We start from the raw sequence: 24,363 nt of genomic DNA on the forward strand, positions 1-24,363 counted from the left end.
ATTTCTATTTTATTAGGTTTTATATTATTTCGGTCCGCGATGGAAATCTTTCGCTGTCTACCTCCAGAATACTAGCGATCTATAATATTAGATTTATAATACGCAAGCACGTTACTTCAATTTACATGAAATATCGCCCTGAATATGTATCAAGGCTTTATTTATAATCAAATTACATACTTTGGAGCGAATATTTACATAACAGTTTAATAATGGCATTTATAATCGTGCGATGGTTTTAGTGTCGAATGGAAAATTAAATGCAGCTATGCGTGCCCTCACAAATGAATTTATTATCGTCGGCCTTATTAGCAATTCCTCGTCTTGCTGTGTTCCTATGCTTTTCATCTTGTTTAAACTATTAAGGCCCGGAGCACAGTGAGGATGGAAAGAAGAAAAAGAAGTACGAGCTCTTGGTTAATACAATAGGTGTAAACTCATTTTATTCCTGCAGTGAGCTGCTGTCGTATTTTCCGTTGTTCCCTTAAGCTGTCGGTCTTTCACCCCAAAATAATTTCTTTTCTCTATTGCTGAAATACACCCACATATAAGAGAGCGAAAAAGTATTTCCGTTGTCTTCTTTATTTTATTTTCAGCTGCAGCTGAAGCTGAAAACCAGCACAGCAGATTTTTAAACAAAGCAACATAAACATACTCCACATTCTGAAATTGACTGCTGTCACGACTCCATTCCTTAAATAATTTAAACTATGCAAAAAGAGGTTAATTCTGTTTTCAAAATATACTGTTTATGTGAATGTTTCAAAATATGACTATTTCATTAAGTAATTATATTTTTATAATCCTTTTACCAACTAAAATTCACTGTCATTACTAATGAAAGTATATTTAAATGAATTGCAAAATGAAATAATAATTATTTTCATTTTCTTTATCAATTATTTATTATGAACGTTCATATTTTAATATAATTATTTTCAAGAAATTATTGCATGCTTCATACCATCAATTATATATTTATGCTTATAAATCCACAGATTTATTTTTTATTAGAAATTAATTTTATTTTCATAAAAAAATACATATTTTATCGTCAGTATTTCATAATGGTTCAGACGGTTTTTTATTTAATTTTTTTACCTCTCAGTATTAATGTAATCAATTTTATAATTATTAATTGATTGTATTTAACATGATATTAATTATGGGATATAATTACAACAACAACAGTGGAACAGTAGATAATTGAAATTGACATTAATTAACAAATTTTATATAAATACATCATTTTTAAATTAAAAGGCTTTTTGCTATGTTTTCAATTCGAAATACGTTTATTAATTGTTTATTTTGATGTTGTTAATTATTTTTTATACTATATTTTTTGAAAATCTTACTTCATAAATTAATGCGTCATAAAAGAAGCAATTAAGGCTATCCTTTGTAATACTTATGAAATCTACTATATTACAATAAATTATTATTATGTAGTTATTAATTTATATTTATTATATAATATTTAGAAAGACAAAAAATGTGTAAATAAATAAAATATTTTAATCTTTAAGATAATTTCTACATTGTTTGTGTTTAAGTTTAAGTCATAATTAATAGATATACATAATAGACACTGATAAATGTAGCCTAAATTTATAATATTATTATATTGATAAATAGAATAGTTGCTATAATAGCAACGAAATTGGAATTGGCGCTTGGAATATTTCACAATTAGTTAGATAATGTTCAAGTAGTTTATATGGAATGTTTGCAATATTGATTGCCTAAGTTCTCCACAGGTTAATTACTAAATCTCGAATTAGTGTTCCAGCAGATCAAAACATACATTCGAAGATAATGCAAATAGAAGACGTACATCTTAGTACGTCTATGTATATGAGCTCTCTCAACTGAATATATTTCATACTCTCAAATATGAATTTACTTATTTTGTAGATTCTATAGGTTAAATTAAAAATATAAGTATTGATACACATAAATACAGGCGATATCTCACATAGTCTGGCTTCCATCATTCTGGATTCACTGTAGTACGGTTTGAAAATTTCAAAATGTAATTGAGAAATATGAAAATATCTTCTTTTTTTTTCATCTATACAATCAAGTATGTTTTTATTTGTTTTTCTATGTATTTAGTTCCTCGATTATTCAGGTTTCAAACAGTCAGAATATTGCTAAACTGATTACCCGGACTATGAGAGGTATTGATTGCTGTATTATGTATCTATTAACTTTTCAACTCATTTAATTAGTTGAAATATTAAAAATAATATAATTTATTGTACATTTACTTAATTAAATATCAATTTAGTAATAAATGTTGTTATTATTATTTGATTATATTTATGTATTTAACATGATTTTAATTATGGGATATATTTACGACAACAATATTTGTATAATTTTAATCGATAATTAACAAATTTCACACACACATTTCATCTATACAGTTAAGTCTATTTTTGTGTGGATATTTTTCTATATCTTTAGTACCTCGATTTGTCCGTTTTCATATAGTGCAGGAAATTGCATAACCGATTACCCGGACTAAGTGAGGTAGTTCAAATATTAGGAAAAATGTAATTTAATTACTTCATTAAACATTCATTACAAAAATCGAATCTTGTAATAATATACGGGTAATAATCATCAATTGTTAGTATTGCTAGTAATAAAAGATAGAAATGTAGTTCATTTGCAATAAGTGCAATGCATTAAAATAAATAATTCATCGCGTCAGATAAGGATCTTCGTTATCGACACCGAATATACAGAGAAATATCATCATCGTTCGTAATTCTTTATTTATATAACGATTAGGTTTCGTGCTCACACACACATGCACAGAACACTCACACACACATTCTCTCATGCAACTACGTAATCAGCTAAGAGTTAAAATACACTCTCGGTGTAAATTCACAAAGCCATATCTGAACCATTAAAAGAACAAAAGAGTTAATGGACTAAGCAGAGGAAATATCTCAATGGCGAAAAGCTGCTAAAGCATTATAATAAAATACACACACACAAATACAGGGAGGAATAGAGTGAACGAGAGAGGGAGAAAGAGGAAGAAGCAGGTCGCCGCTTTGCTTCGCTTTTCCTCTGAAATTGTTATTAATTGAGCTCTCTTTAATGAAAGGAAACCCAGGCCTGAAACAAAGTTAAACTGCATTGCGGATTTTATATATATGGGGTATTATTGCATTTGTTAAAAATATAATACTTCGTTCGATGAATTATACTCAACAAATCGTTTTTATAGGTACGCCGGACTTAAATTTCCTTCCATTTTCTTTTGTATTTAAGTTGGCAACTCTCATGTTTGACATTTGTCATTTGCTGTTATTGAGGTTATTAAAAATGGGTCTCTATAAAAAACAATAACGTATTGTGATTGTTAAAAAAACATTACAAAGTTGGCTAAAGTTTTGGGAAACAGTTCGAAAAGTTTTTATTTTTTTTAAACATCATTTTCATTTGGATGGTTTTGTTAATAAGCAGAATTGTCGAATTTTGGGCAATAATTCTCGAGTTATTTAACCGTTTTTTTAGAATAATCTAACTTTTTGTGGCATCAATTAAACGACATGGACCTCGAAGGAATGTGGTGTCAACAGGATGCTGCCACATGCCATACAGCAAAAGAAACCATCGATTTGTTTAGATAACATTTTCCAGCTCGTGTGATTTCCAGAAATGTTGATATTAATTTTCCGTCCATATCTTGCGACTTGACTTTTTTTTCCTATATTAACAAACCACAAATATTTCCTGAACTGAAAACAGAGATTCAACGCTTTATTTCTGAAAATGAGCCAACTGTCTTGCAAAAATTTTATCAAAGGGGTCAGGGTATGCCAGCACAGCCGATGTGGCCGACATTTTATTTTATAATTAATCTCAACATATAATATAGTTTCAGTAAAACCTCTTAATATGAGCCTAGTCTCAGATGAATCATAAATCATACCAAGTAAAGAAAAAAGTTATATAAAACCAAACGAATATCATTAAATTCCCAACAACCGAGACTCCACAACGACAACACCAGACAATATTCCAGTGTCCAGAATTTCATCCCTGAGACACGACAATAAATTACTAAGTATTTTGGTGCATTAATTATTTAATAACGATTTTATTACTATATTTTAAATTATTATGTTTGTAATTTCACTTAATAATTTGTAAATTACATAAAATTCAATATTATTTGTTTTATATACAAGCTATTTAATATATACAAATGATTAAAAACAAACACATCCGGTGAATCAAATATTTAGTTAATATGAAACAAATAATTTACGTTGTCAGCATTTGGAATGGCAATTAGAATTCTTCTGTCAGCATATCACTTGATGCGCCCCGACTAATTATATTTTGTCATGACTCATCCAGGAATTTAATTCGTGTTAAATTATAGTATACAATTTAAATTAAATTTACGGTGAACATTCAAAAAGTACTCAAAAGTACTAACATTTAGACGACAATTGTAAGTGTTATATTCGAAGATAATTAATATAGAGAAGAAATTTTTAATTATAGAACATTATTCAACTAAAAACCTCGCATAGTGAGGGTAATTGATTCCGACAATATCTTGAAAATCGAGAAAATATAAACTGTATAAAGGAAATAAAGAGATCATTGAAAATAAAAATTAATTTTGTCCAAAATTCCTTTAGAATTTATTCTTACATTAATGAATTAATGTAAATTAATATGACTATTTTGACAAAACTAATTACGTATAGTAAGTATTAATTTGTTAAAATTAACTTCTTATTTAATAAAATCAAGAAAGTGCTTTACGATTCAAAACTTTTATTTTGTACTATAAATCAATTATTCTTAATATTCAACACGTTGTATATAAATACAACTCTGTAATGTAAAAGGCTTTAACAAAAAAAATGAGACAAAGAACTAACGACCAGTATTTCTGTCATTTTTTTAAGTAATTAAAAAATGATTATTATAGTATTTAATAATTAAATTGTCATCTTTTTTTATAGCGCACTAAAATTTGCAAATATAATTTGTATATTGTGAGCTACCATTATTATATAATCAAACTATGTACACTTTTTTATATAAACAAATATTAAATGTATAAAGAGCCCCTAAGCCCCAGGATTTATATAATATAAACAAATATTAACTCACTTCACCGTACATTCACACACGGTGAAGTGAGTTAATATTTGGGAAAACAGTTACTGGTATTAGTAGTCATTTTAGTTGAATCTTAGTGTTGTTTGTGATCACACATATTCCCAAAATCGTGTTCAGACATGTTATTTGTAATTTTTTTTTTCAAAATTGAATAACACTTGCATGTCTCCGAACAAAAGCCAAACAATATAAATAACCATAGATATGAAAAGCAAAATCGTTAAAAATCGAGTCGAAGTTATACATTTTTCCGGCATGGAAGGCATTATTGTATTTTACCTTGGTTTATATGGAAAAACTGGATCGCATTAAACTCGTTAAGCAAGGTTCCACTGTATATAACATTTCAATTGTTATAGTGTTAATTTAGTTCTACTTTATTATCTGCAATAATAATTTCCTAGATTATTACTTATTACATAAGTAAAATGGATCAGATCCGAAGCGACATATTCAAATATTTATACGTATAAAGGTGTGTCGTTATGTAACAAAAAATTACATCCCCTCAGCATGTATGTAATTACTGAAGATATTTCAAACAAATGTTAATCAGTTATTTACTTTAAATATTTACAAACAAAGAAACTATTCATTCGCTTGCAGAATACCAGTTAGTTAACGTAACTCGAAATTAATTGAATAAGAAGAAAAAAAATGTGATAAAAGAGGGAAGTGTGAAAAGTGCGGAAAATGAAAATAACAACAACGTTTTCTTTTGTTAGAGTCCCAGCGCGTTCTGTAGGCAGGCGGACTTCATTTACTAATTAGAAAAAATTTCATAACGTTTTGAAAAGTGTATTAATTATTAGCAGCCGTGGAAGGGAAGTGTAAACGTAAAAGCAAATTACGACTGAAAGTTATAATTGAATTGCACTGCATTTGGCAGGTCGCGGTATAAATATATGTACTGCGTACATAATGTGTATCTTCATTATATACCATTCGATTTTGATGCTTTTGATACACACAGACATATGCACCAATACTCGTGCACATTAGTTATTATATTAATAGTAATATGATTTTATTAAAAATATTTTTGACAGTTATAATTTTAATACTAAATGGATTTACGGACGAAACATTTTCTATTTAATTTATTGATTTTAATTATATGCTTTTATTAAATTCAATAAAATGAGACTATATATATGCATACTACCTATATTATAATTAATTTGAAAAAATATATGGAACAGAAGAAAGAATGTTAAGATATGCACTGAATTAATTGGATACTTAGTAAGATCATTACTGAAAGCTTTGAAGGATATTCTTGTTCATGAAATTTATGTTTATAAATTTAAAATCTAGAGACAAGGCATTCAATAATAAAATTATGTAATCATTATTTTTTTAATTGGCTGTATGTATAAATCATTAGAATTATTATTAAAAATACCATAAATAAGGTCATTAATACAAAAAAAAACAACTTTTATTAAAATTTAGATTTGTAACTAAGTATTATTTAATATTGAGACGGCGCCTCTATCACCACCTTCATGCTCTGAAGGATTTTTTTTAAAGATGTCCTTGTTGTTCGCGTTCGGCGCTAAGTCCAGAAAGAATAACGGCAACGGTTCTTTCGTGTGTCTGCTTCTTGTTTTAATTATGTTCTTCACTTCGTGTCCGAATTCCTCAATCTCTAGTTTCAATTGATGTACATCCACCGACATGTGGACGTAACATATAACATATTTGCATATAACATATTTGCTCCTTCAATTCATAAGTGTGTAATGCTGTTCCCTGGCTTTCCAGAGTCTTTTTATGGCTGTGTAATTTTCAGAGGTCTTCGGGAGAATTTTAACCGACCATCTTAAAGAACCATCTCGTGCCTTGGTATCAATTGCTGATTTGAATTCTTTGTTTCAGAAGATTTTGTTTGTAGATTTCAACTGGAATACATTTATATCATAAAAAAATATATTAACACAATAATTTCATAAGCAATATTTTATATGTAACAAATTATCTCTGTTCTACTACATAATTTTCTATCTAAAATATATCAAATACTTTTAATAAATGTTTATATAACCTAAACTAGCAATTGAATAGAAAACTGCACATTTTATATAATATTTATAAGTTTCATTTAGAATAAATAATAACAAAATATTTATTGCAATAAGAACAAAAAAATATCTGTGCATAAGGGTACACCCAATTGAATTTTCGGCAATCTAGAGATAAGTAGCTAAAAATGTTTGTGCTATATTATATTAGATATTTGGAAGGTTTTCAATGGGAAACTATTCCGCTCAGCGCTATATTCTGTTGCAGTTCCAAAAATATTTACTCGTTGCCAGAATTTGACAGATTGTGAATAATAAATTTATTTAAAATAAATATTATTTTTGTGATTAGTTATTATAAATGAAGGGGTTATGTTATTTTTCTGTGTTGGACAAAAATAAATTAAGAAATAAATTTAAAAAATTAAAATATTTATGAATTCTACATTCTTAATGAATTCACTTATATATAGGAATATTTGAATGGATTTCAATTTTCAAATGTATATAAAAATGAAATGAAATATAAGTGTATACATATAATTTTCCATACACAACAAAAGTTCAAGGCACAAAAGAATTTTTTGTTGTTTCAAAATCGATGTAAAGAATAAACATGTATTTTTGTTAATGGATTATACTAGAAACAATAATGGATCACATGTCGGCCTCGTGCATAAATAATAATGGAATTATTACACAAAAATTCCTGAAACAATAGTTTTGTTTCACATGTCCACAGCACATTCGCGAAATGCAGTGTACATTGCATCCATTTATAAAAAAAAACATGTGAAATATTCAAAATATCATTTTCCCAGTTAAATATTGTCGAAACTGAAATGTAAAGAACTGAAAGGACGGAGATGAAAAAAAAAAGAGGAAAACATGTAACCGTCGAAAGGAAAAGGGGGAAAGAAGCAAAGAAAGGACCAAACACTGTAAGTTGAGAATTGGCGAGCGCATTCTGCCTTTGTTTCATACCAGTCGCAGCGCGCATTTATTTAAAAACCTCATCATTAGGAAGGGTAGAAACTTCAAAGTAAAACGCACCAACTTTAATGCTTCGACCACACTTTAAGGTTTTCTTTGATACTTCGTGTTCTTCACTCAAACTTGACTGTATCTCTGACACGAGTCTAGCTGTCAATTCACAATATCCAGATGGAAGGAAATATTTCATACATACAAATATAGCTCTAATAAAAGCACAAGTGTGAGTATAAAATCATGCAATCCAAATATAGATATATATTTTTCAACTTCGCGTTGAATTATTTATTTATCATAACCTATCGGAACCCAATCATATTTTTATGTAGAGCAGTCTTAGAAGGATTATGGAAATGATCGTTGGGCTGTTGAATTTTGCATAAAGGCCGCAAGGAAATACTTCCAAGGGCTTGTGTGTCGTAAATGGAAGAGCTTTTTCTGTAACAACCTATAAATACATTTCAATACACCTTCGCATACATTAATTATTCAAATTTACTTAAGATATATATGGAAATTCAAGATAAAAAAATAATAATTAATCCATATAATAAATGTACACATTATAAATTGTTAAATTTCTAATAATGAACACGATTATAATTTTAATTAAATTCTGATGTGATAGGTAAACCAATATTTCTTTATAATAAATTTATATATTCTATAATTTTCTTCTATTATAAAGTAATTATTAATTATAAAAATGCATAGATCATTTTTTCATACATTCTTTCTGTTTTGATATAATAATTATTAATGTCTTAATAATAATAATAATTTATTGGCCAAATATCAATACATAAGAAAAAAAAGTACATTCTATACATATAAATAAATAAATTCTTACATAAAATTAAAAAAAATATATATTAATAGGCTGGCCCTATAAAAGTTATTAAGTTCAACCTGGTCTTAAACATTTTGATATTAAATTCGATACACTTCATTGTTACTATTAATACATTATTTTAAACATGGAAAATTCTTGTATCCAATAACAACTCTTTTTTAATACTTAGTAAAATCTTACTAGAAACAATATGGATTATCAGATTAACCAATTAGCCAAACTAAGCGAGATGTATAATATTATATATTTGGATTTGTGAGAAACAATTGTTGGGAACAGAATGGGCATCAATCATCGAATCAATTCATCGATTCCAACTGAATTGCATGATTGACAGATTGCTGGCATATCATAGTCCATCACCAAAGTTGATGATCTGTATGAAGACTGTCCAGGTAATAGAAAGATAAATCCGATGTGCACAAGAATTTATTAGCAGTAACTTATAAATCAAACACTAAAAGCAAATAATTAATTGAAAATAATATAATATATTAAAATGTATTTTCATTTATAACTGTAAACAAAGCTTGTACTTCATCAAATGAATATATTGCAGCGTCAAAAATTTTAAAATAATTTGATACTTGCAGTAAAGAACAGTTTCTAATTATATATAAATGAAAAGTATAGGTTTACAAAAAAAAATAATTCTTAAGAAATAATACCATGAAAACGAGTATCCAATAATATACACTTATTAGGTTTGTATATTAAATTGGAATTTTGTCGTTTCAAATAATGAACTCGAATTAAGTTATTTACAATTACTAGTCGGAATTACTGTAGTCAATAATTCTTTGCAAGTATTTTAATTTATATAATAAATTTTACCTTAATTATACATTCTATATTTTTGACTGGTAATGATTATGAATAAATTATATTTTTATAAATAATTTTTGTTTTTTTATATTTTTTTCTTTCAATTCAATACGTACCTAATGCAATTTGTATTTTTTATCCACTTTTATCGAAAATTATTTGGAATCAAATTTGAATTTCCTGTTTTAAAAGAGATAGCAAATTTCAATCATTGCATATATAAAAAAAATTAATTATTATCCATCTATCAGTAAAACAGGATATGTGTTCACAGCTCAATTCCAAATACTTTATTAATTTCCTGAGAAATACAGATGGGTGTACAATTCTGGAGCAGATGTAGGTCAATGTTCATAGATGAATTTACGTTTGCATTGCTTCAGAAGGATTGATTGTGTTATAATTGATTGGTTTGTCAATTAAGGACATTGTGCATTATTGAATTTGGCCTCGAACACAAAAGGCAAGAGAATGAATATGTCACGCTCCGGCAAGCCGAATACCGAATGCCCGGGGACTTAAGCTCCAGTCCCACGAGTTTCCTACTCACTCGGACGTTTGAGCTATCGAATCATTTCTGGTCAATGGGTCTAACAACGTAATTTACCACAGCAAAAATCAGTCAAAAATCTATAGATAATATAGAAACCACTTCCGTTCCCGAGTAGCTGCTTTGTTTCGCAACTTGTTATTTTCCTTCCTACTCCTATTTCTCTCTCTATCTAAATATTAGAACGTGGAAAGCTCGGTGACCTAATTCCTATAGCAAATAGTATTACTATTACTTACGTATATCCAACTGCGAGCTAGGATGCGGCAGGATGAGGTGGCTCAGCAGAAATATTAGCCTCCAGCTAAAGAGACATGGCTTGTCCTTCTCGGCTCCCATATCCATCTGATGACTTTGCCAAGTCACATGTAACTAGAAAGCAAAAACAAAAATTAATAACCCGACTTCTCTCACTCACATCCATATATTTATATGCTGACAAAGAAATGCACATGCGCTCTCTTACATAACTAGACAATATTTAGTTTCGGAAATTTCTCGTAGTAGTATTCATGGACGGTGATAGTTCGCAGTCTTAGCAGCAATTACGTTTTGCATTTACTGAAACAATAGAGCCGCTAAGTTCCACAAATCTCCTGGGGGATATAGCGATAATTACGTAATATTATTACTACTAGCGGATCCCACAGGGCTCGGGCGGGCTTCGCACAGTTCACTTGTAAAAGGGTCAATACATAAACATCCGCCAGCATAAATATGAGCGTATGCACGGCGCGGCCCAGGATCCTGACTTGTTGCTTAATAATCATAATTAAAGCGAGCTTTTCTGTACACGGTATTGTCTAATTTCGTATGCAAATTTTTAATAATTAAAATGAAATTTCAGATCGCATGTTCTCCCGCCTACTGCACTACCTACAGCAAACGATAAAAGGAGGGAAGGCAGAAAAAATCATGCACGCATAAACAGCATGTTTAATCGATAAACACAGAAAACAAATACGTGTATGTGTATGATCATATTTTTATTATGCAATTTGTGAAATACTGAATTATGAAAGTAAAATATCTTTTTTTTTTGTATTCATAACTTAATGCATTTCAAATGTCCTTTTATTTCAATATTTGACAACTATTTTAATATTTCCCATGTTCCCATTTTAAGAAATAATAAGAATATTTACTGCAACAATTTTAAATACAATAAGTACAAGAAAAGTATTAATAAAATTATAAGAATTATAGCAATTGACATATGATTCTTTACTTTACACCTGACAACAAGAGGAACGCCAAATTTATGGGACTATTTGTAGAAAAGAATATTTTATTATCTTCGAGATAACTTTCTGTTGTAAGTCATTTTTTCTATATAAAAAGGTGCGTCTTATGGTACATTTTTCTACATCTAAAGATATAATTAATGTATTTTGATGAAGATACTTGTGTTTCTAGAGTTTTGAACATTTCAGTTATATAAAAATTAATAATTATTAGATATATTTACAATAATATTCAGTAAACTTTTATATTTTTGGTTAATATTAAACCACTATTTAAAAAATGCTTTCCTTCATATAATATAATAATAATGCAAAATTGTAAATGAAATAAATAGAATAATATAACAATATTTACTTTAATATAACTAATTCATTTGTAAAATTTCAATTAACAGTAACAAAATCCATAAATGATCATATCCTTTAGTTATAATAAATATTCTTTTTTCTTTGTACTAAATTACCATTTTTTACTCATAAATTAATTATAATATTTATATTTCTGCCACATAAATATAAATACTTATAATAATAATGTTTGTAAAATAAATATATAGACAATTTCAATTATTAATTATCATTGTAATTGATTATTTTTCAAAATAATCATAAATATGTAATGTAATAATGTAATATTTCTTTTATTAATTAGCAACATGTTCAAAAGTGTTCAAATTCAAATAAATGTATACTGTATATAAAAATTTAAAAGAAGAAAATTCAAGTTTGATGAAATAAGTTTTAATTATATTCAATACAGGAAAGTTTCTACATAGTTGCATTCTTTGGTTAGTACTATATTTAAGTTTTTGTTTGGTGGCAGCGGTGAAGCAAAGTTTCACTTCTTAGTTCTAGCGTCACCACTAACAAAAAATATCTTATAATAAAAGAAAATGTAGAAACACAGCTGAATATACCGTAACTACTCATAATTAACAAATCTAAAATAAAACAGATATGAAAATCCTAAGTTGCTAACCTGAACATAATAATTTCTATTATAGTACATATCATATAAAGTTTCTACTTTAGGGCGGAAAGACGTATTTATTAAAGAAATATCTTTTTATTTATGACCGTTCCACTATAATAAATATTATTTTTGGTAATAATTATTTGTAGACAAAAATAAAACACAATAATCAAAATTCAATTTTTAAAATAATAATAAACTTAATGTATTTATGTATGCATGCTTCTACACACATGCAAAGGGTTATTGACCGCATATTCTAAATAATATATAACATATTTCTAATTAATTACTTTTTTTATAAACACATATATCAATGTAATACAAATAATTTATATTTTTTATTTTCTATTATATGTATCAAGTTATCAATATTATAAAAGAAATTAGTTTCATGTATATTTACTTACAAGATCTACTCAATAATTATATCCAAAGGAAAAGAGCATTCCCGTTATAACGAGTACTCTCTAATTAAAGGCGTTAGTCTGTCATTAATTCGAGAGAAACTGTAAAACTCGAAGCACTAAATTTGTCTTTAATCGATTTTTCTGACAATTAAGAATTAGGTGAGAATTTTATTATACTTTTATTTTATTTTTATTCTGTCTCGCTTTAAAGAGGATAAAAACAAGCAGATTACATTTTAATTATGTTTGTATTATTATATTCTCATTATTATAAAAAAAATATATATATTAATGTATACTACGAACATACGCATTGAATATACTGTAATTACATATGATGCAAGATTGTGACTATATAATATATTGTGGATACGCCAGGTACATATTAATTTATTTGTTTAGTAAACAGTATCTTTTTTGTGATTTTTTTTATATTTATGTTTTCTTTTAATATTGATTAAACAGATTGTATTCAATAAATAATATTCATTGCAACAAACTTAAGAAAATATCATAATAAGAAAACATTAAAGTAAATTGACTTGATGGAAGGGATTGTATACATTATAAAGCAATATAAAATTTTATATAATAAAAGCGTTGATTATTAACCATAGCGCTTTACTTTAATGGTTAGAAAGATCTATAAGTTTTAAAAATACTAATAATATTTTTGTTTCCAGAAATAATTACAGCAAAAACTCGCATACTGCCTGTTTTAGTCAGGATTTATTAGTATGATGGGAAAATTTTAAACAAAAAATAGTTAAAATTGACAAAATAAAATCTACATCGCCAAATCTCTATTTGTGCCGTTTTAAAGTCTTCGATCAGTCTGGTTTCAAACAGACTGAGATATTGATGGAACCGATTACCCGCACTAAGCGACGTATTATTTTCTATACATTTGATATTTTTATAGTTTTACAATAAACTGCTTGTCTACATACAAATTTTACAAAAGATAGAAAGAAAAGTGATGTATTATAGAAATAATAATATGGAATAAAAAACGTGATTTAATCATAATAAACTAAAAAATAATTAACCTTTTAGCCCCCTTAAAATCCTATAATATGTTCGGGGCCACTTTAAAATTTTAAAATAATTTTCCTGTCCACTATTTTAAAATACTGATTTTTTGTAATATTAAAAAAAATGGTAATATTTATTTTACAATTAAGATGTGCCAAATTAATGAGACTTCTGTTGTCTATTCGTACCTCAATTGCGTTACTCGATGATAGTCGCATGCAAGAGTCTATTCGGAATCAATTACGTAGTTTTGTTTTAATATTGACCATTGTTGAAAATGCCTTTTCCCATTTCGAAAATATTCGATTTTATTCTTCGAATCCATTTATGAAGTTTCATTTTCATCGTCTTTTATCTCGTATGGAAAACATATTGTGTTAATTTCGTTGCATAGATAAATTTTGTTGGTTTAAAACAGAGAACATGTCTGCCAAGTAAGAAATTTTTGCAATTCATGTTTTTGTTGTCGAATGGCCAAATTTGATTTTTATCACTTAGAAATATTTTATAAAAATATTATTTGAAAATGGGAATAACTTATTGGAGTAGATGTTAACTACGTTTTAAAGATGTTATTGTATAATTTTTATGTTTCTTTTTTCATAATAAATATTGCTTAAAAACGCCTGATAATTATGTACCAACCTAATATTGTAACGACCACTCTAAATCTTCGAGGTTAAGAATCGCTGCCATAAACCTATCCGACTATAATTTAATAATTATTAAATAAATAAAAAGACATTATATACTAATAGATAATTAATACATTGGGCGGAAAGCATGCGGTCAATAGTCCTTTGTATGCTGTTATACAATAAACAATGAAAGTAGTAAATAGATAGTTAATAACGTTACCTAATCATATATTCAATATGTGATATTTGCAACGTATCTACTGGAGTATTTACTAAATACGGTGTAGTTTATAGGGGTTGTGCGTGGTTTTAATGACTACCCATATTTGTTCATTAATGTTCTAACATTTATTGACCGATGTCCTGCATTGCAATATATTGATTATCTAATTGGAAAAATGATTTAATTACTTATATTGCAAATACTTATATAATACGAATATTATTTGCATAGTATAGCAATACTTTGTATAGATCAGTCCGGAAAATTAAAAAAGAAACTAAATTTTAATTAACAAAATAAAAATTCATAAAAAAATGTTTTCAGTCCGGATTCAAACGCTCCAAGAAATTGTTTTCGCCCATTACCATAGTGCGGGTGCAAGGTATTACTGTATTTATAGTACTTGGTAATTAGGTATTAAAAAATTATGTATTAAAACATACATTATTTTTTCTGTATATAAATGAAATATTTCAATAGTAAAATATAGACGTTATATATTATAGAAAAGTTGAATCAACTTACATGACTATGTAAAATTGCTGAGAAAAAATGCTGTTGCAATATTCAGCATATAGAAAGTAAAGTAGTCGCAAAGACCTTTCACGTTCCTCCTTTTTTTATATACATCAAAAACCATATTTTCTTATAAAGGGCATGGTGTATTTCGTAAGTTTGTAAATCACGTCTGGTAAAGAAAAGCAGTTCCATTAATTTCTCCCCTCGTTCGTACGAACGCTGGTTGGCATACTACACACCGCACACCCGTTCAAATATTCCCTTTTATAGTTGAAGGGAAAACGAGCACCTGGCCATCTCTCTACTTCCATAATCCTGCCATTACACTAACATGTAGTCTCTCCACCCTCGCTGTTCTCGCATCCTTCGTCCATGAATCTCGCTTGCTTTCTACAGCCCACCCCCAAATACTTGCCCTTCTCGATGGAAGCGAAAGTTAAGTTATAAGCTGATAAAACAATCAGCTTGACCGGCTTCGGAATATTCCATTAAACCTATTTTCGCCGCAACGCCGAGCATCGGTAGACAACTCACTTTCTCCGACACCAAACACATAAACTTGCCACACTGAATTTATGATTAGGATATGCAATCTATATACTTTGAACTGAAATCGGTTATTAAATATTTCACGTGCATGTGGGCATTTACATATTGGTTCGGATCGTAAATTCTAATTTTCGAGAGGGCCTATCTTCAATTCTGGCAGAGTCGGAGGTCGAAGCTTGAGGCCGAAGCCAGCAGCCTGCGGTTACGGTCACTCTCGCACTACCCACTTAACACACCCTGCTTCATAACTTGCTATCATATAAAGCTCAAATTAACCGACCAATTTGATGGCGGTTTAGTCTCCAATGCTGTCGTCGGTTACCCATCATTTTTATTACACCAACTCCATTATTAATTTAACTAAACTTTGTACTCTTTGAAAAAAAAAGCAATGAAAATATATGAAACAACAGAAACAAAGACATGTACTCTGAAAAGTATATAAAACTCTTTATTAACTATATAGCCAAGATCGAAAGAATCGGAACACGCTTTTCATTTTCTGAAACAATGTCATAAAGAAACGCATATATCTAACTGATAATTCTGTTGATATTCTTTGTTCATTAAAAAGTTAGTTTAAATATCTTCTATAATATCATAGGTTTAAAATTAAATTAAAATGATATCTATAGATTATACAAACTTTTCAATTGAAAAAACATCAAGGAATAGCAACATTAAAAGTTTAAGTTTTATATGTTACTGATATTTGTCAATTTTGCTTCTTTTTACAAGAATATTTAGTTTTGATTATCCTAAAAAGTGAGAGGTGTGTATATTATAATATAGATTTTATGATAATTTGAATCTAATCTTGTAATACAAGAAATAAAACGATTTTACAATAATAATATTTTTAGTACTTCTATTTAATTAAATATACTATCGTTAATTTATTGTTAACTCAATAACTACAAATTACTCTATTTTATTACATTTCTTTGTGTGAATTAGTACACTCAATATGAGAATTTGAATACCAAAACAAAGTTTTATTGCCTTGTGGGATCAAACTAAAATTTCGTAATATTAAATAATCAATCATTTTATTTATATTCTAAATTTTCACTTTACAGGATTACAGTATCTATTTACATACAAACCCCACAGTCTGCATTACTTATTGTTTGCATTGCGATCTGGCATATCTTTAGAGTGGAATGTTAATTCGTATGTTTACAATGCATTTCTGAATAGAGATTACAGTACTACTCTAAACATAAAATGGCTAAGTGAAAGTGAGTCATCAAATACAAAATATTAATATGGATAAATACAATAAACTCCCGAATAACGCAACTTCCTACACCGCAAATTCCTATAACTCTCTATAAATATTGGAACAACTTTTTTAAATAACGCTATCAATGCATATAGGGATAATACTGTATATATTTGTTCAAGTAGATAATACATTGACATAAGTATTTAATGCTACAATTGAGTACTTAATAGTTCATAATAAAGAGAAGTACAGAAATACATATAATTATATAATGAAAATGTATTAAAAAACTGCTGAGGAGTATCGAGCTCTCTGAAATATTGAAAATAAAAGCATAATTTAATGGCAAAAACAAACTTTAAATATCTTTTTTTTTCACTTTGTGCGCTACATAAATAATGAAAGTTTGATATACAAGTATAATAACAATATTTTAATAGTTGCTAAATTTTGTAAATCAAATCGACGAAAATTACTAAAAATCAAATCAAATATATATCCTACTTTAAATAATGAAACTATTGATGCTTAAAATTTTATGAATTCAATCTCAATAGAAGCTATTAGTTGAATTAACAGTTTGTTTAATCTATATGAAATCTGTCAAATTTATAGAAAAGCTTTAATTTGATGCAGGAGCGATTGCACATTAATGAATTTATAGTGAAAATGGAATATTTGGCACTGCGCGTTTTAATAACGCTTAATCAAATAGCATTATATTTTCATTTAATTCTCCAGTCGAAATGAAAACGTCAGTGGGAAAAAAAGTCCATCATGAAGCTTTATGCATTTTTGATCTCTACTCCCATTGCTTCACATTCGTATATACACCACACCTCGGCCCAATAGCATTTCTTATGAATTTTCTCATTTTCGCACCAAAATACAAACCGCCTTTCTCTTTCTCTCTACATATGCCCTACTATATGCGTCTCCCTTTTTTCGACTTTCCATTGGCGCTCACATACATTATCAAATATTTAATTTCGCGATTTGGAGGCTCATTGAATGCGCCCGCATTTTTTCTTCGGCTCTCATAGCTACATATGAAATTTTCCTGTTTTTTTTTTTCGAATTTCACGTTTAGCTTTCCATTCATTTCCCAACACACGCATCCATTATTAAAGCGCGTTGATTATTCAACCCTCACCACTATTCGCCTCCGATCTACATGCTAAAATCGAGGTCTCCCTTTATCCAAAGGATGCTGCCCCTATATCCCAGAGCTAAAATTGTTTTTGTAAGATAAATGAAAATCATCCTATCTTCGTATAAAACGGAAAGATTCATATTAAATATGAATATTCCATAATAACTTCTAACAATCTATTATTTTTATTTATAAACAATATGACTAAATCTTATGAGTAATTACAATTTTCATATACAGATGTGTTTTAATATAATTTGAGCAAACCCTCGCAGAGTGCGGTAATGGGTCCTGCCGACTGCCGCAAAAAATAAACAGCGCAAAAAGAATCAGACTTATTAAAACTGAACTATACTAGTATATACATTTTAATTGTTTGTTTATACCAATAAATTATCGAATAATAAATCAAAGTCATTTTAGATAGTGTTAATTTTAGGTGTAGATTAGAAGGCAATGTGAATTGATTGGCCATCGTCTCTGTATCTAAGAGCATCCTTCCTCCCCTTTATAGCTGTAATACATTATCAAGTCTTGCAGCGAGTGAACGGTCAAACGGCTACACACAAACACATACTACTTGTTGAATTTAAGCCCAAAATAAATGCGTCTCCCTTCAACACTAATCCCTTCTTATGGGTCAGTAAAAAAAAGCTAGACACACGAACTACCACTACTTACTTATCTCTCGTTAGCGGGGGGTAAAGGATACGCCTAAAAAGTTTTGTTGACATGAAAGCCAAGTTTCGAGAGTTAAATGCGGATTTCGGGATCGCAAGAAATTAGCAAGGATAGATGCGTTTCGGGATCGAATTCCGACCGAGACTGGGAAAGAAAGAAAATGTGGAGAGTAGGAGGAATGAAACAAGATCTATTCGTTTAATTAAATCCGGATCCATCTATTTGTATTCCATCTTGCTAGCGTGTGGTGAAAAAAAAGTAAAATTAATGATACGTAGTTAAAATAAATAACTCTGGTAATCAAATGATACAGCTTCCAAAAAAGCCAATTGAAGTAATTTTCAGGAAAAAAAATGTAATATACTTCTGGTATAGATTCAGCGAATTTAAGATAATATTTATTTTCTTTTAAAAAATAGAAACATAGTTATTTACAACTGAGTTTTTTCAATTAGAGCATTTAAATCTGAATATTGCTCTTTCCAACATGAAGTGTACGGTCGTATGAATATATGGTAATCAAATGATAAGATTCCTAAGAAAAAAAATCTTTAAAAAATTACAATCCAGAATATTCATATTAGGTATATTTTCTCTGAGAATTATCTGTATAATTAATGTATTTGGTGATAATGGGTTATTTATTTTAAATACCTAAATGATTGTCCACAACTATTACTAAATTAAAATACAAATACAACGACAAATTGTACGTTTGTGCGAATTACGAGACTCCTGTTTACCAAAATATTGTAAAAACGTACGTATTTATATGTATATTCAATTCGGATTAACGTACATTCGTTTAGCACTTGTCATACGTGTCAGACAGTATTAGAGTAAAAAAAAATAAATTGAAACATATTATATAATAAAGTCCTTCACATATTTGAAATAAATATTTTGTCACTAACATGTTATTCGTATTCTCACAACAAAGTATATTTACGTGATTACTAAGAAACTCGCTTAGCGTACAAAAATCTATATAAATTACATGCCATATTTGTTCTTGCTGATTAGATTAATAAAACGGAAAGTAGAAAAAATAATTGTATAAAAGTCGTTTGCAACTTCTAAATGAACATATTATCGGTTATCCTTATTAAGAAAAACAAATCGTTCAATTATATAAAAATAATTCAAACGAATTATGTATGTTAACTTAACGGAGTTTGAGAAATACTATCTTCTAGTGAATAATCAATTATAATTTAGCACAGCATCAGAGTTTCGATACAGTTGGAGAGTTTCATAATATCTTAATTAATACGTAGCTTAAATGTAGTTGTTTACATGGGAATGAATAATAGTGTAATAAATTTGTGTATTAAGCTATCACTTAACAAACGCATATTGAAGTGAAGTCTGAAACCAAAGTGTCAGTAGGTGGTGCGGTTTAACAGTGAGGGTGCAAATGACAGGGGCGATGCTAATTGAACCACGGGTGGTGACTAGATCGTCCCTCGCCCACCGACGCCACACTTTCCTGGTCTCATGACAACTCATTTCAGATAAAATGCTTTGACTTTATTCATGGAGGAGAGGACCTTTGGCGCCCTCCAGCTACCTTTCTTTCCAGTTTCCGTGCATTGAGTGAATTATATAGGCGGGTCAGTCAACGATGGCCTAGGAAAATTATTGCATCCAGTTTTCCGCTGCGGTCTCAGGGCATTTGTTTTTAGTCTCTTGGAAGAATGTACGCTCCATTGAAAACTTTGTTTGCCTCTTATTTATAAAATTAAAAGGGAGAGGAAGGATGTCCACAGTCTGGAATGAAGAGAGTATGCTTTATTCATCCGCAGGAACTTTCTTTGATCAATCTGGTTCATAATAGACGAATAATAAAGCAAACAAAAAAATACGACGGACAAGAAGGATTTAAACCCTTCATTGTTCCAAACTTTTATGCGAGTTTTCAACGCGCATTATTATTATTCACTAGGGTTTTTACTTTTGAAGCAGTGGAATTCCTACATTAATTCATATAAAAAAGAACTACGGTACAGAACATGCTAATTCCTTTGGTATGAACATGTCTATTAACATCATTAAATATGCAATTTTCGTTCATTACACATTATTATAAAATATATATTTTCTGATTTTAAAATATTATTAATTTACCATAATCATAAAAAGACATATTCATAAATTAATAATAATTTACATAAGAAAAAAAAGTACAATTTATACATAAATAAATTCTAACATAAAATAAAAAAACGTTAGCCCTTTGGCCAGCCTATTAATATATATTTTTTAAATTTTATGTTAGAATTTATTTATGTATAGAATGTACTTTTTTTCTTATTGATGTATGCCAATAAATTATTATTATTAAAAATATATATATATACTAATAGGATGGCCAAAGAGCTAACGTTATAAATTATTTTACTGCTTATTTACATAATCAATAACTAACAATACCTTCAAATTAAAAAATAACATATCCAATTTCAATATAGTATAACACAATGCAACATAACCTAGCCAAACCAGTAATCTAAGCTAACCTAGTTCAATCTAACTAAGATTTGATAACTCTTTCATCTTTGTAGTTACTATAAACCTTATAATACGACATCGGCTTTTTAATAGAGCATAGATTAAAAAAGCATGAATGAAAGTTACAGAATGTTTACTCTCTACAGAAGTAGTGATTCGATTTAAAATAATTATGTATTCGTAATTTTTATATCTATAGTCACTTTCAAACATATCAACTTTGCATAATGTTTTAAATTATTACATTTTAGTATAGTATAATATATTTTTTGTAATTTAAGTTATTTGGAATATCAGTTATTGGTTTACCATTTATTTGTTAAATTTGTTACTATTCATGAAAAATATTATATTTATGGATATATAGCAATATTTTTGAAGCAAAGAGACATTTTTAAGATTTACTGGTTTTGGCTTAAGCAAGAACTTATAAAAATAGCGTATCAACTGTAGAGCGTAGATTAAAGAAAATATTCATAGTTTAAAATGTTTTCAGAAATTCTTAATAGTATTCATACAATAATTGCTTTACAAAATCGACATTTATATTATTTATTTCGTACAAAAAAATTCATCTTCAAACGCCTATTTTGTTGAAAATTATATTTGTTTTTTATTGTCTTAATATTGATTATATAATACATATAATAATTAAAGAAAAATATATACGATTAAGTATCTTCTTTTGCATGGAAATACTGATTTGACTTTATTTATATTGCAAAAGGGCGAATATTGGCAGTTCAGAAAGAAGAAGCTCGGAGTGCAGGTTAATAATGCAGAGAGGCAATTAGAGGTTCCGTGCTCGCCTTAATTTATAAATAACGTATTTTAACTGATATTGAAAACGTGTAGTGTTGGCGTGGAAGGAGGGATCCCCGAAGCACATTGAATGCAACTTTAAAAAGGGCACCCCTCCAAGTATCTGCGCTCGTCCTTTCTCCGTCTGCTGTCTGTGTGAGAGTGCCCTAACGTCTGGATACCAACAACCGGGCGAAGCACACGTCCATTAGGGTACGAGCTGTGCTCCCAATGAAATACCGGGCCCTTAATTATTTATAACTCCGCTCGTTCGTAGCATGAAAAGAAGAGGAGGCATAGGAACAACATCTCCCGCGAACAAAATAGAACCCAACGAAATATATTATTTCATGTGGTATTGCTGCTTGGTTGGGCTACAACCATCTAATGAAACCGTAATTGAAAACTCCTGCTCTTCTTTTCCTCCCTCGTTCTCTCCACATCTCACACATCTACGCCACGTCGAGGTTCAATATCCCGACGTTGATTACACGACTTTGTCGGTTTTAACACAAGTTTTAATTATCAGGTTTAGGTTACAATACACAAATAAAACAGGTTAAAACAATCCGTGCGATTTTTTGTTTGTTACATACCGTTTGTTTGCTTTTGTTCTGGAGTTTCCCATTAAAAATATATTGAATAATTACTGTTAATTTGTGTACACAAAACATTTTTTAACAAGGTTTCAAATACTTCAAACAATCAAATACTTTATTTGCATGGAACAAAAATATATTTTATTCAATAGTTGAATGGATAATAATAAATTATATTTTTTAGAATGCATATATATGAAAATTCCTAAAAAAAAATATCATAATGATAATATTTATATCTACAAAAATATACAACATCTATAAATTTTAAAAGATTTTAAAAATTAAATGTCCACGGTTTAAATTTATGTCTGTAATATAAAACCACTATTACAATGATACAACTAAGTTTTTAACGGAAAACTATGCTTATAATTTACTAGAACTATTTATTTTAGATAACTTTGAACCAAAATTATTAAGTTTGTACTAATAATAATGAATATTGTGTTGTGAGATCATTGATAAATGATAATTAATAATTTAAAAAGTATATTTACAATAAATTTGGACACAAAAACATACGTTTCGTTAGTTGTTATCAGTGAAGAATATTGATCATAAGATATCTTTTAATTTATTTGCTATACATTTTCAAAACAAATAAATTTACTTTTTTAGAGTTATTTTAAACCTATTTTTTATGTTTGTGATTATTATTAGCAATTCAAGTAAGAATACTTTCTATATTTCTATATTTTTATAACATTAATAATAATAGTATTCCCAGTAATATAATGTAAATATTTACCTATTAAACATTCCTTAATTTATTTATTATCCGTATAAATAAACACTTAAGTTCATTAAAAATATTGAAAACATATTCCATATTTTCCAAACATTCAATTGTTGTTTTTTTTTTATTAAAATTTGGACACAATAGGAAAACGGAAATATAACGGATTCTAAATTCCACCTTTAGATGACGTGTAGCAAACTAGAGTATAGTAGACATTTATCAATTTTTTCTGCGAAAATTATTGGTTTCTTTTTCACGGGAAATACAAATTGTAGATAAACCCGGAAATTCTCGAAAATTACCTTCTATTTGTGATACACCATTAATCACCACATTTATCTGCAATAGTGCTGTTTACTATATATTAAAGTGGACATCAAACAAATAATTAGCCAAATGTGTGTCTTCCAATCAAATTCCGTGTATCTATAAATCGTATAAATCGATTGAACTGCGCTTGTAATTGCAATTCCCATTAACGCTTTGGAAACACTCTGTATATGGGGGTGGATTTTATTTTTGGTTTTTGTATGCGGTTGCACGGTAGATGCGAAAGGAATATTTCGAAACTTCTATAAAGCAAATATTTTAGGTCTCTCTTTGTACATACATACACATCTACACATAAACGTACACCCCCCCC

The 24,363-nt window shown here is 28.4% G+C and overlaps 1 protein-coding gene across 1 annotated transcript in view; it reads right to left on the bottom strand.

Annotated features, from left to right (window-relative positions):
- LOC108563013 (discoidin domain-containing receptor 2-like) overlaps positions 1–24,363 on the bottom strand; it is a 127,928-nt gene that overhangs the window by 90,891 nt on the left and 12,674 nt on the right. Inside the window, exon 2 of the mRNA XM_017921552.1 lies at positions 10,654–10,786. Coding sequence (XP_017777041.1) covers positions 10,654–10,759 — 106 coding nt within the window. The 5' untranslated portion in view covers positions 10,760–10,786. The remainder of the gene's footprint in view (positions 1–10,653; positions 10,787–24,363) is intronic.

This window comes from Nicrophorus vespilloides, unplaced genomic scaffold (genome assembly GCF_001412225.1).
Source record: "Nicrophorus vespilloides isolate i.1.1-1 unplaced genomic scaffold, Nicve_v1.0, whole genome shotgun sequence".
NCBI classification, from domain to species: domain Eukaryota; kingdom Metazoa; phylum Arthropoda; class Insecta; order Coleoptera; family Silphidae; genus Nicrophorus; species Nicrophorus vespilloides.